The 18,785-nt window shown below is 39.6% G+C and overlaps 1 protein-coding gene and 1 long non-coding RNA gene across 2 annotated transcripts in view; both read left to right on the top strand.

Moving 5' to 3' along the window:
• The first annotated feature begins 2,434 nt into the window (after window positions 1-2,434).
• Window positions 2,435-3,349, top strand: LOC129103957 (uncharacterized). The gene is made up of 3 exons (XR_008531753.1): window positions 2,435-2,600; window positions 2,723-2,800; window positions 3,166-3,349. It is a non-coding gene; the product is annotated as an uncharacterized LOC129103957 (long non-coding RNA).
• Window positions 3,350-7,896: 4,547 nt separating this feature from the next.
• Window positions 7,897-18,785, top strand: part of rragd (ras-related GTP binding D) — a 30,948-nt gene continuing 20,059 nt past the window's right edge. The window contains exons 1-4 of the mRNA XM_054614077.1: window positions 7,897-8,098; window positions 14,093-14,388; window positions 15,981-16,180; window positions 17,317-17,431. Coding sequence (XP_054470052.1) covers window positions 7,963-8,098; window positions 14,093-14,388; window positions 15,981-16,180; window positions 17,317-17,431 — 747 coding nt within the window. The 5' untranslated portion in view covers window positions 7,897-7,962. The remainder of the gene's footprint in view (window positions 8,099-14,092; window positions 14,389-15,980; window positions 16,181-17,316; window positions 17,432-18,785) is intronic.

Genomic DNA, 18,785 nt, shown 5'->3' with positions numbered 1-18,785 from the left:
TCCTGTCTGATGAGAACATGGATATGAATCATAACAATGTTGTTGATATTGAAACTAAAAGGTAAATGTTTTGGGAGGATGACTGTACTGTGTGCTACACTTCAATGGCAATCACCTCCTTTGCCCCTGAAAACCTGTTTGGTTTCACTTTTAATCTGTGGAAACCTACTCTATTAAACTCTCTGTTTTGTCACTAAGTTTGTTATTATTAACAATGTGTGCCAAAGTGATATTTCTGACCCTGGGCCTTAATGCTAAAATGTATTTTATTCAAGGATCTGTCATGTGTTTTTGGGGCCTTTGGTACATGTTCATTAAGGCTGCAGACCATGCCACCAAAAGCTTTAGGCAGTGAAAAGGAGAACTACAGAGCTATTAAATGTGTTGTTTACTTGACTAGTGAAATACTTTAAAGACCAAACCGAGTTTTAATAGAGATCAGCTGATTCTTCAAGAAAAATAATTAATGAGTGACGGCAATGGCAGTCATTGATCTGAGGACAAGTCTAGAACTGAGCCAAAGGGAATTTGATTTAAAATCTATTTCCAAATATGGTCAAATTATTTACTGCAAGTCAACGTGGAAACACACGTATCAAGTTAAAGCACCACTTCAGACGACTGGCTATGTGTGTTTCAACATGAAAGATTATGGGTCTTCATGATTTTTGAGGACTATTTAATCCATAGTCAGCTCTTATCAGCATGTTGAATCAGCACTGGAAGCAGTTGATAAGAGAGCTGGCTGGTCAGTTATTAGTAATTTCCCATATTCATTATTTATTTACTTATTTACTTATCTCTCTATAGAGCACATTTAAAAACATATACATTTGACCATAGTGCTGTCAGTAAATTATGACTGAGACATAAAAACAATTTAGTAAAATAACAAAAAATAACATAAAACCATAAAAAACAAAAAAGCAATTAATAAAACAACAAATAAGAACAATAAGATATAATACTATAAAAAAAAAAACATAACGTCATAAAAAGAATAAATAAAAGAACAAATAATACAATAAAACATAAAACCATGAAAGAAAAAACATAGGATCATAAGAGCAATAAATAAAATAACAAATAAATCAATAAAACTTAAAACCATTAAAGTAAAACCATAAAAGCAGAGTAACTCTCATAGTGAGTTAAAAGACAAAGAATTCAAATGTGTTTTAAGACGGGATTTAAAAACAGGGAGTTTAGAGGCCAGCCTCATGTGGCAGCGTGTTCTAGAGTCTGAGGGCGTAACTGCAAAGGAACAATCTAGTGATCAGCTGACCTGAGTGATGAGATGTAATGCCACTCTTTATCTTCAGCTTCTGCCTCTCCTTATCTTCCACATGCTAAAGGCAAAGGTCTGAAGTAGCCAATGTTTATAAGAAAATCCAGATTTCACACTTCTTATTGTAACTTTCCTTCAGATATTGTATTTGTATTCTGAGACTGTTTAAACACATTGACAGTGGCAGGACAATGCTTTTTTGTGTCTTTTTTTTTTTGTTTGTTCTTCTGCAGTGTTTATTGGATGCAGACCATTCAATGATTTCCTCTCACAAGCGAGCAGAATGTTACACCGTGTCTACACAGGAGGTGTTAGACAGCAGCTGCTTTTGAGCAACCATAAGAGCACAAAGAGAGAGTGGATCGAATTCTGATAATAAAAAAGGACCACTGTCGGGGGTTCAGGGACATTCAACAAAATGTAGTCACTGTTTTACTGCCTGTTCCAATAATTTGGATTTCGAGTGTTTGAGATGAAGATTGAAATGCTTACTTTGGGGCCAGTGTGGGTCCGTAATGAACATGGTAGTTGGAAAACCTTGTGTAATAATCTACTTTATAATTCATAGGGACAACCATTTAGATGGCTGCCATGTATGTTATTTTTTTGAGGGAGAGAATGCAATTTCTCCATCAGCTGACTTGCCTTCATAGCTAGCTAGTGAGCTACCTAAGCTAGCTGCATGCTAACACAAGCTAACATTACAGCGGTGGTAGTAGATTTGGTTAAAGTGTTGACTTCTGCGCAGTGCTCCAGTTTTTGTTTCGTGACTCTTGTAACCCAGGTTACTAGGCCTTATCAGAAGACCAGTTTCAGTTAATTGATTAGATCAATAAATTAATAAGATAGATAAGATAAATAGATAAATAAATAGGGTTTGTTTTAAAATAATCTTCCATAATATGAATAGGATTTATGATTGAAATCCTAAATATGTCAATAAAAAGATTAATATACATAAGGTTATTTATATCTGTTTAAAAATAATATTTTGTTTATTTCAAATGTGGCGAATGTGCCCTTCTCAAAATGTACAAGATTCGGGTGACATGAGGAGTTCACGTAAGACAACGTAGCGTAGCCAATCAGTAAGGCTTCTGGGACACCGTCAAGGTGTACGTGCCGTTCTCTCTCTCTATGCCGGACCGTTGTCGAGGTGGCGGCATGCAAACTTTCTCTTGAAGGAAATTATTGTTGCGAGAGCCAGATATATCCCAACGTTGAATAATTATCGGAGGCGCAGAGAACGAAGTTTTTTGTTGTTGCTTTGGTTGATTAGTGGAGCTTGTTTGTGACGGAAACGAAGGAGAACGTGAGTTGGTTATTAACAACTATAGCGCTAGCTCATGCCATTAGCCACTGTAATACTTCGTTGCATATTCGTTATACTTCGTTGCTTATTACTGAACTCCCGTGTCCCTGTCTTTTCAAAAGCTGAACCTGGACTGATGAGAGCAGTGTATTCTGCCTTGTACCCGGAGTGTGTGTGTATATGTGATGTTTGAGCCTCTGGTGAGTAATCTTTATTGATGTTCGTCTGATGAACAGAGTTGAAGTGTGCAACTGTTAATGTTAATGTGGATTAATGGGGCATTAATTTCATGTATGTTTAAAATTGTTTTACATTACGGTGTTTTAGTTAAAAGTAAAGGAGATGAACGGAAAGAAATGTTCAGCCATTTGTCTCATGTTAATGTTGAGAATGTGTTAAAAAGTAGTTAACATGATTATTAGAAAACAATGTATATGTATAAATATGTGTTAATATGCATTTATTTACATTTAGTATTAAATGTAGTATGTACTATACTTACTTAAGTATTAATTATAGTTTATTTATATGAATGTTATAGTGACCCTTTTTCTGGCCTTTATAGGCCGGGTCTTTTTGCTTGTATGGATTCCTGGTGAGATCTGCATGAAGATTCTTCTCCCGCTGGGATTTCTCCCATCTCTGTAGAGGTAGTGGGGAACCTCAGTGGTAGTGGCGAGCTACCCAAACGAAGGACTGTTATTTTGTTACCAATATTCTGATTTTCCCAGTGGCTGGATATATTGAGAAACTGGTTGATTTTATTTTTTTTATTTTTTTTTATTTTATTCCTACTTCTTTAAATCTACACAATATAGCTTCTAAAACGTACTTGTTGATTGTGTGAGTCCTTTACTCTGTCACTCAATGCATATTGCCAATACCCCTTTCTCCTATAGCGAACTAGACTTCTGATTTTCTGGCCCACAAGTTAATTAATGCACTGATAATTACATCTGTATCTCCCAGTCTTTACCATCGAGGGTTAGAGCTGATGCTGGTTACACTCTGTTATAGTAACTACCCGTTCCTGGGGGTATCTATCAATTGATTCCGTTATTTTTTTTGTTCGCACTAATCAGCAAACTCTCTGTTTCTGCTGTCACACAGTAGTCTCCTGGCTCTCCCAATTCTCCTCTCATCTCTGGTCTGATGAAGATTTAATTCATCAAATAGATCAAGTGCTTCAGGGATGACGTATTTCTGTAGGCCAACCCTGGAAGTTAGCATCCTACTGGTTCCCTCGGCAAAAAAGCAAAAGGGATTTTGCCATTCGATTTTGGATTATTGCAGAAAAATAAACTCTGTGGCATACTTACACTTTTTGCTCAGCGAGATAATCTTCACAAATAAACACCACTTTAAGGAGTTATGAAGCATGAATGCAATTGGCCGAAGTAAAACGGTCAGACTATAAATGGACAGGTGCAACCTTCAGTTCAACGCTAAGGGGCCCTTAACTTGCATTATTTCTAATGGCCAGCAGGGGGAGAAGCCTCTGGTTGCAAAAACAAGTCTGATTGTATAGAAGTCTATGGAAAGATTTACCCTCCTTTTCACTTGACTTGAATGTCTCTCAGAGTTATCTATTTATAGCGACCACCATCATCCAACAGTTTGTTTGATGAACATCTACATAGTATTCTGAAAGATGATAGCAAAAAAAAGAACTAATACTTAGTTATTATTATTATAGGTTATTTCAACATAAACTGGGACACAAAACCAGCTAGGAAAAACCTCAAGGAGAAAAATATTTGTTCAATATGAAACAACTGGTGCAAGGACTACCAAGAGCAACCAACTCCTCCCAGATACAAATTGACCTGAATAACGAACAGACCTGAGAGAATAACAAAAATCTCATTAACTGCTAACTGGTTTGTCTGACTGTAATATCAATTTACTGGTACAGAAACTCACCAGAAAACTGTTTGAAAACACTATCAAGACAAAACACTGGAGAATTCCAAAAAATGACATTAATAATTTTGAAATTAGTCTCAAACTAATTGTCTGGTTAAATCTTCTGTCCTGTGACAATGTAAAGAACAGCTGCATTACATTTTTGACATTAACAAAGTATAATATCCTCCCTTAAAGACAAATCTAGACAAAATAGTGCACTGAAAAGAGCACTTAGATCAGTTCATAGGAATTTTACATAATTTGAATTCAGGAAGTAAGAAACATAAGGATGGCTATAGCTGATATTTTTTTAGAGTAACTAACGATGCAGAGTGAAATGGGAAACTGATCTGGAAAGAGAAATAAATGAACTAACAGCTGTAGTGCAGCTACAAATCAGACTGTAATTAAAAACAATATTATTTTCCACTCAGTATCTTATTCATACAGGTAACGTAGCATTACCAAAAATAAGGTTTGAAATCAAACAGATGCTCAGCAAGCTGTCTAGCTAGTCACTCTGTGATTTTAAAATGTCACCTATCAATGAGGTTGAAATTTGAATAGCTCAAACATTTATATGTATGTGTGTTTTAGAGTCAAATGCTAACCGTTTATCATCTGGGAATTATTTTGATTGGTAGCGCTTGTTGCTTGCTAGCTAGCTTGCTGATAGCCATTTTGCCCCTTGTTATGAGCTTCAAATGCCATGAAAAAACACAAAAATAACTTGAAGGTGTATCTCCAGTATCGGTTCTAAGAATATACTTCGGGATGTTTGGGATGGCAAAAATATTGCAGAGAATGTGTTCTTCCAGACAGAGAGCTCATCGTTGAACGTGATCCTATATCAGGATGCATTTGAAGTGGTAAACCCACTGGGATCTGGGAAGAAAACACACAAGATACTTGCAATGTGTCTCACTCTTGCAAATGTAATGCCACACAATAGATCAATCACTGATCACATGCAACTTGTTCTTCTCTGTAGAGAACAGGACTTTAAGTATTTTGGTCAAGACTTGTTTATGGGCTCCCTGGTCAAAGACCTTAAAAATCTTGAGCTCAATGGCATTACCTTGTCTGATGGAAAAGTCTATAAGGGAACTTAGTCTCAACCTAGTCTCACATAACATAGGGGGCTTCATTGAGAATTTCAGCAGGAGTTCACACTTCTGCAGATATTGTGAGATCAACAGAGAAGAATTCAATGCAGATCCTCTTATCCACGGCACTAAGCGCACGATTCAGTCACACAGTGATCATGTTCAGAGCAGTGAAGCACAGTCTCCATCTAGTGGAGGTGTTAAATTTGACTCTGTGTTTAACACACTCACATACTTCCATGTATGTCAGCCAGGGTTGCCTCCATGTCTTGGCCATGATCTTTTTTGAAGGTATTGTTTCCTCTGATCTGGCTGCTTTGTACACTAACCATCTTGTTAAGGTGGATAAACAGTTCACCTATCTTGAGTTGAATCGGCGAAATAAGTCAGTTCAAGTATCTTGGTAAGGATGCTAACTACAAAACCTTGTGAGGTTAATCCAGAGGGTGGGAAACTTGGGGGACATGCTGTGCAAAATTGATGTTTGCTCAGAATGTTGCCCATCTTGATTAGAGACAAAATAGAAAATCCAGGTGACAAAGAAATATGGCAGTTGGTTTTACAACTTAAAGAAGTTGTGGAGCATATTTGTGCACCAGCCATTTCAACTGGCCAGATAGCTTATCTAAGAGTTCTGATCGATGAATATTTGCATTGCAGAAAGCAAGCCTTTCCTGACCACCCATTGAAGCCCAAACACCATTATGTCAGTCATTATCCAGAGCTCATTATACAGTTTGGGCCACTTATTCGCCTATGGACATTAAGATTTGAGGTATAACACATATTTTAAACAGTGTTTGAGGAAATTGCGTAACTTTAAGAATCCATGTTCTACTCTTGCAGAGAGACAACAGCTACTACAGGCCTTTCTGAGTGCTGGCAATTTCTTCCCTCCAGCTGTTTTATTGGAGAAGGGGACACCTTTTTTCTCAGTTTCCTGATTATTAACCTTTTTGGTTTATATATCCTCTCTAGATTGTCTGTAGCCCACTGAACAATACAGTTCTAATGTTAATTGCATTGCAGATTGATATTTTCTATATTCTAAACTGCTAAATTGAGTTAATGTATAACCAATTTTGCCTGTCTACAGTAAACACTGAGAATTTAAAGTAATCCAACCACCCAACCAGAATGTTACTGTAAATTAAAATAATCACAGAAATATACTGCATTCATTTTTACTGTAATAGACTGTGAAATTGTTCAACAGTATGACTACTGTAGAATTACAGTATACTGCTGGCGTCTCTGCTGCCAGTACTTTACTGTTATTTAACAGATTTTTTTGTGTAGAATATTAAAAGCTTCTAAAGCTTGTGTTAACCACCGACCTTATTTCAGGCATCTAGCCAAAAACACATAAAAAAAAAACATTGACTTTGAGACGAGGTAACGGGAAATGTAAGAGCTCTGACTCCAGGTCATAGGACTCATTCCTGCAGCCCTCTATTCATTGCACCCATGTCACTTCTTCTCAAGCTACTGTAGCTGTTATATTTTGGGGAACCCAAGTGAGCACGGTTTCCATGGGAACACAACCATCAAGGCTTTCATCACAAGGAGGCTGCTGTGGTTTCATCTGAAGTAGGTCGGGGAAACGATAGACCTTTCTCGCAGGGGCACAGAACTAAATTCAACCAAATAAAAATGTGACCCTCCGTGACACAAGGAATCCAATAGCAGAAATGGAGACATTTATTTTGTGATCCTGAATTTCAAAGTTATACAACTCTACTTTGCAATACTACTTGGACTCAACACACATATTTACTGTTCGGATTCACTTTTTTTTATTCTCTCTTCATGTTTTAATCTCTGTATGAAAAAACGAAGATAGGAAATTGACTTCAGTTTTCCCTATTTCGCTGTAATTTATCTGTCATTTCAGAAATTCAAACTTATGCACAAAAGCCTATTTGTTCATTTTTCCAAATCATAATTTGAACATTTAAAGGATCTTCTCAATTTCACTATTTCCAGAATACAGGAACTGTATTTACTCATTCATGATGGATTGACTTTATGTCATATTATTAAAATTATTATTATTATTTTTGGTAGAAAACTATTTAAAACTTTGCTGATTTTCTTGTATTTATTCTAATATAAACATATATTAAAACCCTGTCTTCTCATAAGACCATGCCATGTCAGGCACTGACAGAAATAGAACTAGCCCTGGACCGTGCAGTGTGTCGGACTGGAGGCAACGAGGGGGGTGAAAGTTCACCGGCATGGCTCTCAGATATCAGGTGACCATGCGGGGAAAGCTGGACACAGCGAGGCGGCTTCACATCCAAACCCCGTCCTGAAGCACAGGACAGAGGGGACAGGGAGCCAGCATGGCGAGCGAGAGGGCCGCAGCGCAGAGCGCGGAGGACGAAGAGGAGGAAGACTCCGCGGCGGCGGCGGGATACTACGACGACGACGACGACCTGGAGGCGTTTTCAGAGGCAGAGCTGGGCTGTGAGGACGGAGGTAGGCGGGAAGGTCACACACGGGCAGACGGCGCGCCTTCACCGGGGATCTACTTAACGCCCCGGCGGAGTGTTACGGTACCGCTCCTAACTTTAGGCTGGTCTCCACTCTGGTCCGCAGGACAGCGTTTCTCTCTGCGTCAGCTGCAAACCAGGCTGCAAACCGAAACCAGGCTGGAAACCAGGCTGGTAGTGGGCGTGGTTTTCAATACTCGTAATAGAGTATAAGGTGTATTGCAATTGACCTTTCTGCAATGAAGTTTGAGTTTAATCTTAGCTAGTAAACAGATGGTTTGTTGTCACAGTTTAATAGTGACTCACATTCTATTTGGTGAATAACATCTTCAACTCACTATGTATTATTACATATTTATATCCAAACTATATGAGCTGTTATAGCCCATTTACTGTAGGACGCGTTTTACTAATTAAACTATAACACTACACTATATTGTAGCAGGCCTACAATAGTAAGAAACTACACGGTAGAAGGAAGGACACATAAGTACATTTAAAGAACAAGCAGTTGGCATTTTGAGTAACTTTTAAACAAATAGTCCAGCTGTACTGTAGATATAATGTAAAATGAAGCTGCTTTATTCACACCACATTGGGATCACATGGTGGGACTAGACTCAACTTGAGGTTTGTTAAAAGGGAGCAGCCTGTCTTTCTGTTAGTCAGCATGACCCTGTGGTAATGAAGCTAAAACAGTAGAGCAGTGATTTGACAGAATGAGGGTTGGCTCTGTGGCCACATGGCAACAGGTGGCTGGATATGGAGGGAGTCTTGGTTCACAGATGGTCTTATGAATAGGATAATGGATTTCATGTTATGTTATCTAAAAGTTATTTCCTGCTAACTGGCTGTCGGCAAAACTGGAGATCTAAAAAATATTCCCATAAAGTTTGAATATTTTTTTTGCACAATTATTCTCTTTTCTCTCGTTATGTTGGAATTACCAAACCAGTTTTATGCCACAGTTTTTAGGGTCTGACACTGCTGGTACATGAGGTTTTATCTCGTCAAAGTAAAAGTCTAAACTAAAAGCTTCTAGTTATATGTGGTTATTGGTGCATTACTTGTTTTCTTTATCTGAGGGTAATAAATTAACACTAACTTGAGTATTTATACTAAAACCCAGAGCTTTGGCTGGCATGCTCCGCCGCGCTGCATTAACCAGAAATACTCAACAAAGCCTCATCCCAAACCAGGCTTTAGTGAGGGAAAAGGCAGTAGAAAGGTTATCAGTAAATAGTGAAAGTTTCACTTTCATTACTTTATACTCAATATATATTCAGACGCCAATTAGATGGTAATCTGCATGACAAATAAAGAAAAACTACATTTTATGTTTGAGGGGTTGGGTACGGGGGTTTGGTTGGTGAGGTTGAAGTTGCCTTCATATTAACTTTTTACAAAATTCTGTAGAGGGTTTCAACCAGTAGAGGGCAGTCGCTATGTTTATTTTTGACACAATATGTAAAATTAAAAATACTTTGCATCAAAAGTTACTGAATTAATCAACAACACTACTAAATACCCATACATACAGTTGCAATCAGAAATATTCAACCCCCTCACCTCAAAAGACATTATAGTGATGTGGATGAAAGATAATGACAATAAATGATAAAAAAAACCTCATTAAACAACAAAAAATATTTATTGATACATATCTGAGTTATTTTGACAACAGAAGTTGACTTAACTTTGAAGTTCAAATGAAAAATGTAACTCTTTTAACACATGTGCATGTGCAGTGTTATTCAACCCCCAGCTTCAGTACTTTGTGGCGCATCCTTTAGCTTTTAAACGTTTTCGGTAAGTGCTGACAAGCTTCTTACACCTCTCTATCGGAATCTTTGCCCATTCTTCATGTGCAAAAGCCTCTAGCTCAGTGATGTTTGATGACTTCCGTGCTGCAACTGCCTTCTTTAAATCCCACCAAAGATTTTCAATCGGATTTAAATCTGGTGACTGAGAAGGCCACTCCAAGACGTTCCAGGATATTTTTCTCAACCTAGCTTAGGTTGACTTGGAGGTGGGCTTGGGATCATTGTCTTGCTGGAAAGTCCAATGATCACCAAGGTTTAATTTGCCAACAGAAGGCATCACCTTCCTCTTTAAAATGGCCTGGTATTTCTGGGAATCCATGATGCCAGGTACACCATCAAGATTGCCAGTTCCTGCCGCAGAAATACAGCCCCACATCATCAATGACCCACCTCCATGCTTGACCGTGGGGATGGTATTCTTCTGGTCATAAGCCTGGCTTTTCGCACGCCAGACATACAGCTGGTCCATATGTCCAAACAGTTCCAGTTTGGTTTCATCAGTCCATAGAACTGTCTCCCAAAACTCTGTAGTCTTATCCAAATTCCTCCTGGCATATTCTAGTCGACTTTTGATGTTCCTTGTGGTCAAGAGTGGAGTGCGTCTTGGAGTCCGGCCATGAAGTCCTTGTTTATTCAGTGCACGTCTTATAGTTGCCACTGAAGCACTAGTACCAGCCTTCATCAGGTCATCCTGTAGGTGTCTTGCAGTCACACAGGGGTTTCTCTTAGTTGTTCTGACTAAGTTGCTAAGGGCCCTTGGTGAAATGTTGGGCTTTCTTCCATGGCCAGGCAGGTTTGCAGCTGTTACATAAGTTTTAAACTTCCTTATAATGCTCCAATGGTGTCTCTTGGAATATTAAATTCTTTGGAAATCTTCTTATACCCTTCTTATACTCCTGTGGCACAGGAGGATCTTAAAACGTCTACAAGCCACGGACGGCGAGTTTGTCCAGATAATGGGCCGGTGGTCGTCCATGATGGACCGGCTGAACTCGAACATTGAGCTGCTGGTTCAGCATATCGTGGGCCCAGGGAACCGGCATCCACACTTGTCTCCACACGTCTCCACATTCACTGCACACCACCTCATATGGGCATACACCCACAAGGAGGCCCTTTTTCCACCTACACATGAAGAGCGCAACAGCACGCCGGCACTGCACGGTGATTTCAGCGACTACACACACCTTTAAAAGGACAAAGAGCTCTTCTCGCTGTGGTGGACTCTTTAAAAACACGTTTGCCTTAATTAGTATTAGTATGCATGTTTTTTTATTTTTCTATTTTCTCAAGCACATTGCAAGGTTTGCACTCAGACTTGTATTCTATTTGTTCTTGACACTTCTATAGTTATTTTCAATGTTTATTATGTTACTGTTAAGTTTCTAGTATATGGTTATTTTTTGTTTATTTGCTACTGTACTTTCATTAATAAAAGTCTTCTTTGATCCCTAACCTGAGAACTGACTCTTTCCCACACACATTCACTGACACAGAGATGAATACATTTTTTTATTTTTCATTTCATAATTTACAATAACCACCAACTAACATACTCCAATGCCTCAAGGTTACTATCTCACACACAAATTCTTTTTTTTTCTTTGAATGAACCGTTACAAATCAAACATCTACCTGTAGAAGATCAGTTTGTCCCCATTGGCTTTAAAGCAAGTGTACATAAATGCCTCGATAAAAGGCTAATTATGTCCCACTAGAAAAAAATAAATAAAGCATTTTTAATGAACACTATCAAATATAAGTTTTACTATGTTATGGCTCAAGACATTTGGTAAGCACACGTCTAACGCGTTTCCTCTCGGTTTCGTTGTTGTCTGCTCTCGTAGCTCTGCCAGGTGGCTGGAAGTCCCTGTCGTACTGCAGAGCAGCATTTATGCATTTCTCGCTAACGGCCTCTTTTTGAACTTCACAATAGTTGTGTAGGACAAAATAAGCATAGATGACAAAGGGAAGGTCCTCCATGTTTGTGTCCATCGCCCTCCTTAAACTCGCAAATCTTGCCTTCAAACGTCCAAATGAACATTCAATCACCATGTGTGCCTTGCACAGTGATAGCCCATAATAATTCCTGTGGTGTAATTCCGCCATTGGGGTATTCCTTCTTGAGGTACGGCATCAGAGGAAACGCTGTATCAAAGAATGTTTACCCTTTATGTTGATGTAGTCTGTAGATTTTGCACGTGGTTGTTTCAAAACGCCGGCCTAGGGTGGACGCTCGGTGCAAACGCAGCAAAAGATATGCGTTTTCAAACGAAAATGTAGTAGTGTAGACATGCCCGAAGTGTTTTAGCATGTCAACTGAATGTTTACAGGGCCTTCTAGAAAAAAGATTGCATTGCTCTAAGCAAACGTACAACTTAAACACAAACAAAGAAGGGCTCCAACTAATGATTGTTTTTATCAGCCACACCAGCTACGAAAGCGTGCTGACATGCGTATCTAAGATGGCGGACATTGTGAACATTATACATGCTAAACATCAGCTAAGCATTAGCATCTTACAGAGTGGTATCATCCAGCATTTATAGCGATACCTATGCAAAAATAAACGCTGTAATCCGTACCATAACTACACAGCCTTACAGAAATGCAAGCGTGACTGTAGACTCTTATTCTTGTTATTGATTTTTTCAACAATAGTTTGGACGTTAGTCTATTTAACATCGAGAAATAAGTCACATGACAGTTTGTAATCTGTAGTAGTGTAGTAGTTTCAGCTCTACAATAAAGGGTAGGACAGATGGATTAATAGCTTTTATTTGATGATTCTTTTTCAATAGAACTAGAACTGTATATGTACAGAAATATGTGTTCATCATAATACTCTTTTTTACTCCTAAATGATACATGATTTGTACTTGTATTATATATATAGCTGATGGGGTGGGTGGTAGATTTGCACTTAGTCATGGAAGTGGACTTCACAATGAGACTGAGCAAAACGCTGCCTGGATTCTGTCTCCTCCCGTTTCTTCCTTGCTTTTTTCAAGTGACTTCCAGACAGTAGATAAGTGGTAGAGAAGGAGGCAGGGACATGAGTGTGGTTTTTATCAAATGTGTATGTAAATAGTTGCAAACTCAGAGGCCTTCAGCTCTGTAGTTCTGGAATATTAAATGAGAATAGAGCATTTGTATTGAGAGGGAGTCAGCTGGAGTTGAGATACAATGGGAGCTGTTGTTTTACCAAACACTGTTTCATTGACTTATTCACTGTACATTGACTTTGACATTCTGCAAGAATGTGACATACACACACAAACACGCACACAGGGGAAAGAGTATTTTGTCATACTGGAAAAATTGGTTTAGTTTGAATGTTAAACTTAATTTTTTTTTGTATTTTCTAGTATTTAAGAACGTTGTCATGAATATTGTTACCCCAGATTCATTCTGCCATATCATGATATTATTTTGAGGCAATATCCCCCGCCTCTGATGAGTAGTTTTTTTAAATGGACTTTGTCATGTAAAATCAGTCCCCCTTGAAGCTATTTAAAGTGGCCCTATTATGCTTTTCCACCTTTTCCCTCTTCTTTAGTGTTTTATATATATTTTTTTACATGTAAAAAGCCTGTATAGTGTAAAACCTGAAGTCCACGCCTAAAAGGAGTTACCCTCCCCCTCAGAATCACTGCTCCAGAGCTGCCTGAAACGGCTCCATTGAATTCTCTCCTTCACTTCCGTAACTTTATGAGGTCATAATGTTAAGGCCCTCAAACAACAAAAGAGATATATGAAGTCAAACCTCACAGCTACCATGGTGTAGTAGTTATGAAGGCAGTCTCTTACCCAGGTGGCCTGGGTTTGAATCATGTTGTGACCCATCGTTCATTTATCATGCTCTGGAGGGAGAGTTTTTTTAAATGTGAAACGTTGACCAATCACAACAGAGCGGGCTAGCTGACCAATCAGGGCAGACTTTGCTTTCTGGAGGGGGGAGCAATCGCTACAACGGAGCGTTTCAGAGAGAGGGTGAGAAGAGGTGCTGCAGGAAAGCCAGGATGAGAAAAACAAGGCGGATTATGATCATTAACGCATGTAAACATGTTGTAACTGTAAATTGAGATAAAAATATGCACCCGGAAAATAGCATAATAGGGCCTGTTTAATGTCTCTGTTCCTTTTCCCATGTGTAGTTTTGGGCTTCAGCGATTCTCTGAACGGAGAGGTCAAACCTCGTATACTATTGATGGGCCTGAGGAGGAGTGGGAAGTCCTCCATCCAGAAGGTGGTTTTCCATAAAATGTCGCCCAACGAGACCCTGTTCCTGGAGAGCACCAACAAGATCTGCAGGGAGGACGTGTCCAGCAGCTCCTTCGTCAGCTTCCAGATCTGGGACTTCCCTGGCCAGATTGACTTCTTCGACCCCACCTTTGACTATGAAATGATCTTCAGAGGCACCGGAGCGCTTATCTTTGTCATCGACTCACAGGTCAGCCCACAGATCCATAAGGAAAATAATCATTCCCATAGAACTAGATTAGGAGTAGGACACACGTTGAACTGTTTTCTGTGGTTGTTCAAAGAAGATGAAGATGTAAATTGTTGCCGGGAAGAGAGCGGATGCGGCCCCGGAGACAAATGGCTGGCTAATTAGCCCGGTAGCTAGGGAGTTAGGTTAAGGAACCGTTAGACCCACCAGCCTGCTGTTCGGCTCATTTCCTGTAACCAGTGTAGCATTAAAGCATAACAGAATTAGCAAGCCAGCTAACTAACCGATTGTCTGCTATTTAGCCAACTACCTAGCTTGTTAATCTTGTTTTAATGCTACATTGGTTACAGTAAATGAGCCGAACAATGTTGTCACCAATCTGGCTATTGCAATGTGCTTTCCCACGCTGTGACAAGAGTCTGTGGATGAACAACACAGTCACAAGGGCTGGGATGAGGCACGAAGTTGTTCAATTTTACTCGTTTACTATGGCTCTGTAGGCTTTGTAACGTTACTAGCACTCTCCTCATTTTATTTGTTACTGCAACACCTAACCTCAGTGAGTCCATGATTTGCTGCAAGTCGGTTCTGTTTATACGGGAGAAAGGACACTACAACAGTCGCAATGGAAACACTATACCTAGAATTGGCTCTGACCATCCTGCAACATTGATCTGAATGGGAAAGTCCCCTCTACTCCTGTTCTATTTCTATGATCAGTCCCTATAATGTTGCCCTAAAACAACACTATCAGAGTGTAGTGGTTGATCTTTGATAAGCAGCTTTGTTGATAATGCTCGAGTCTTTATATCTTAATATTTTGCTGCAAACTAAATATCTTTGAGAAATCTGATTAATCGTGAGACACCACATCATTTCACTCTCACAAAGTCAATACTGAACACCAACAGAACACAAGAAAGATGGAATTGTCTTCACTCCATGTAGGTTTATTTGCCATACAGAGAGTATAAGCAAACTGAGGTTCAACTGTTGGGCAATAGAAATACACATCACTTTATACCTTCACTCTGGACTTAACTGGGTGACTTAACTGGCCCTAGAGACCCCTAGGTTCCTGCATCCCTGCCTCCAGGCTCCTGAATTAGGCACGCACCTCGGGGTGTCTGACTAAACTCCAGCCTCCTTCCCAACTGTCTTCCTCTGATTGCATTTGAACCTCATTCATTCATTCATTCAGATTGCCCACTGTTAAAATCTGCTTCACCATTAAAATTGAGGAGAGGAATCAAAAAGTGTACCAATAAGCAGTATTTATATCAATACCTGTATCAATACAATCCCAATATCCATCCCTACAGATGAGGATACTTGCCCTTTCAGGAACAACCATGTTATGGACCAATAACACTCGTGTTGCTAAGACAAAGAGACTGAGGTGGGCTTGCGCTCTCCTCTCGAGCAGTTCACAAAAGTGTCTTTGTTACCTTGAGTTCCAAAGTGTAGAAATCTGCTGACTCTGATGCAATACATCTGTGATATGAGTACCCAAGAAAACGTTTGCAGCTCAAACCTGAAAACCTGAGGCTGACTAACCAATCCGTGTGACTCCCTCCTCTTCGTCGCAACAGGACGACTACGTGGAGGCTCTGAGTAGGCTGCATCTCACGGTGACCCGGGCCTACAAGGTCAACCCGGAGATCAACTTCGAGGTGTTCATCCACAAGGTGGACGGCCTGTCGGACGACCACAAGATCGAGAAGCAGCGGGACATTCACAAACGGGCCAACGATGACCTCGCTGATGCCGGCCTGGAGCGCATTCACCTGAGGTGGGCTTAGACTGCTTTTTGGTTTCACTGTGCAGTAGATAGTGTATTACATGCTTTTATGAGCTTTCACAAGATCATCAACATCCTCTACTCTCGTGTTTTTATTCACTATAGAAGTTTAGAATGTGTCTTTTTATCCTGCTGCGTAATATGTAGGAGCATCCTGACTGGGACCCTGCTGCTAAACCCGAATGAATAATTGGTGCTGGTGTTGACTCCATGGTGAAGACATCCCATAATATAATATAGAGTGATACTAAAGGCTATACAGACAAGCTTTAAGTATTGACAATGTGGATAAATATATAATCACAACACCTTTACCCTTTAATGTTTCAGTTGGAACATTATTGGAGTGATACAGGCCTCCTGTAGAAGATGCAGAAACGTTATATTATGACGATATTTGGATGCATCTTAATGTATCAAAACCTCAATGTTCACTATTACTGCACACAGCTACTTTTTCATTTATTAATACAAGATGTCAAATGAATATGAACGCATTTCAAAACAGTCTATCATATAAAAAGCTGCATCTTTCCTACACTGTAGGAATATAGTATCCGTGCATTAATAGGGAACTTCCTGAATGCTTATGGCTCATAGCTCTTCTAGTCTCACCTTGTTTAAAGTCGCTGGGTCTCCTTACAGAACACCACAGTTGAATCATTTATCACATCAGAGCAACAAGCTAGCAGTCTCCCAAGTGTATATAAACTCTGCCCACGGCAAAATAGACAGAAAAACTCATCAAAGTCTCACACCGAGCTGAAATGAAACCAAACTCATGATTATGTCACTGCATCGATGCAGAATCGTAACATGCGGCATTAAATTAAAAAGTAATAGAAATAAGTAGCAAAAGATGGCTGAAACTGGCTCATACACACATATTGCATAATGCAAACATTGAATATAACGAAGGGGAGTATTTTTCTTAAAAGAACATAATGCTGGGACTGTAATATTATCTACAACTGGATGTGATGACCTTGAAATGCTAATCTTTTCATTGGTGACAGTTGTGTTGGTTTTCTTTCCACTTCTGCAAAAGCTGAAAGAAAGATGAAATTGTGAAGCAGTTTGTCATTGACATCCATTCTGATTCAGATCTTTCTCCCTGATATCTACAGCTTCTACTTAACCAGTATATACGATCACTCCATATTCGAGGCTTTCAGTAAAGTGGTCCAGAAGCTTATTCCACAGCTGCCCACGCTGGAAAACCTGCTCAACATCTTCATATCTGTGAGTAGAACCAGGCTGACTCTCTATGGAAGTCTATTGCATGTGCGTGTCCTCCTGTTCTTTACAATCCACTCACTAGGTGGTAGTGCTGCATAGCAGATACACTGGTCGCATTGCATCTGATGCCCCCACGGATGTTTTTCTATGCATGCTGCAATAAAGCTACATGCATTAGGTCACCACACTACTGTGGTTCTGTTGTACATTTTTCTTCTTTTTTTTTAAGAACCCAGAGCCACATTTATGTTGTGCATTTCATACTGGATCAAATAGGATTGTACTCTTTGTCTGTGTTGTTTACGATCCCATGCAAAATTAAGTAACTGTAACTAACTTTAAACTGATTATGAATCAGTCTCTATGAATTTAGTCCTGATCCTCTATGTGACCTCCATCAATTCAATTCAATTCAGTTTATTTTGTATAGCCCAGAATCACAAATTACAAATTTGCCTCAGAGGGCTTTACAATCTGTGCACATGCGACATCCTCTGTCCTTCCCTCACATCGGCACAGGAAAAACTCCCCTAAAAAACCCCTTTAACAGGGAGAAAAAAGGAAGAAACCTATGGGAGAACGACAGAGGAGGGATCCTTCTCCCAGGATGGACAGAATGCAATAGATGTCATGTGTACAGAATGAGCAGCATAACAGTTCTTAGATACAACACATTCAATGTATATGACATAAATGATTCATATAATAAGACTACTTATAATAACAGCAGCAATTACTATAGTAGAATTATAGCCATGAAAATAGGGATAGTAATGTGACTAATAATAATAATCGAAGTAGCAGTGGGTGTCAGTCGGCTCACAGCAGGAGGCACGACTACGGTCCAGGTACCACAACGATTCATGGAAACCTGCAGAACGAGAAAGCAAAAGGGCTTCAGGGTGGAAGTAAAGCTAAAATGCTTAATGGTACTAGTAATAGTGATGTGACTAGTAATAATAATAATGGTGGTAGCAGTCGGTGTCAGCAGGGCCGTTGCAGGATGCACGTCCACGGTCCAGGTACAGCCACGATTTATAGAAGCCTGCGAAGCGAGAAAGCACAAAGACTCCAGGGTACAAGCAAGTCAATAAGCGTAATAGTACAGGCAATAATAATAGTAATGTGACTAATAATGATAGTGGTAGTAGTAGTGAGTGTCAGCAGGGCCTCAGTAGGTGGCACGATGACAGTCCAAATATAACCCCGATTCCTGGGAACCTGCGAGGCGAGAAAGCACAAGAACTCCGGGGAAGAAGCAAAATCAGTAATGTGCATAAATAGGAGATTAATACATAAAGAAGGAGGGAGAGAAGAGGAGAGAGGAGCTCAGCGTATCCTAGGTAGTCCCCCGGCT

This window comes from Anoplopoma fimbria, chromosome 15, assembly GCF_027596085.1.
Source record: "Anoplopoma fimbria isolate UVic2021 breed Golden Eagle Sablefish chromosome 15, Afim_UVic_2022, whole genome shotgun sequence".
In the NCBI taxonomy this organism is placed as follows: Eukaryota; Metazoa; Chordata; class Actinopteri; order Perciformes; family Anoplopomatidae; genus Anoplopoma; species Anoplopoma fimbria.
The sequence above is the reverse complement of the archived record's forward strand: the minus strand, read 5'-3'. Positions and strand labels throughout refer to the sequence as shown.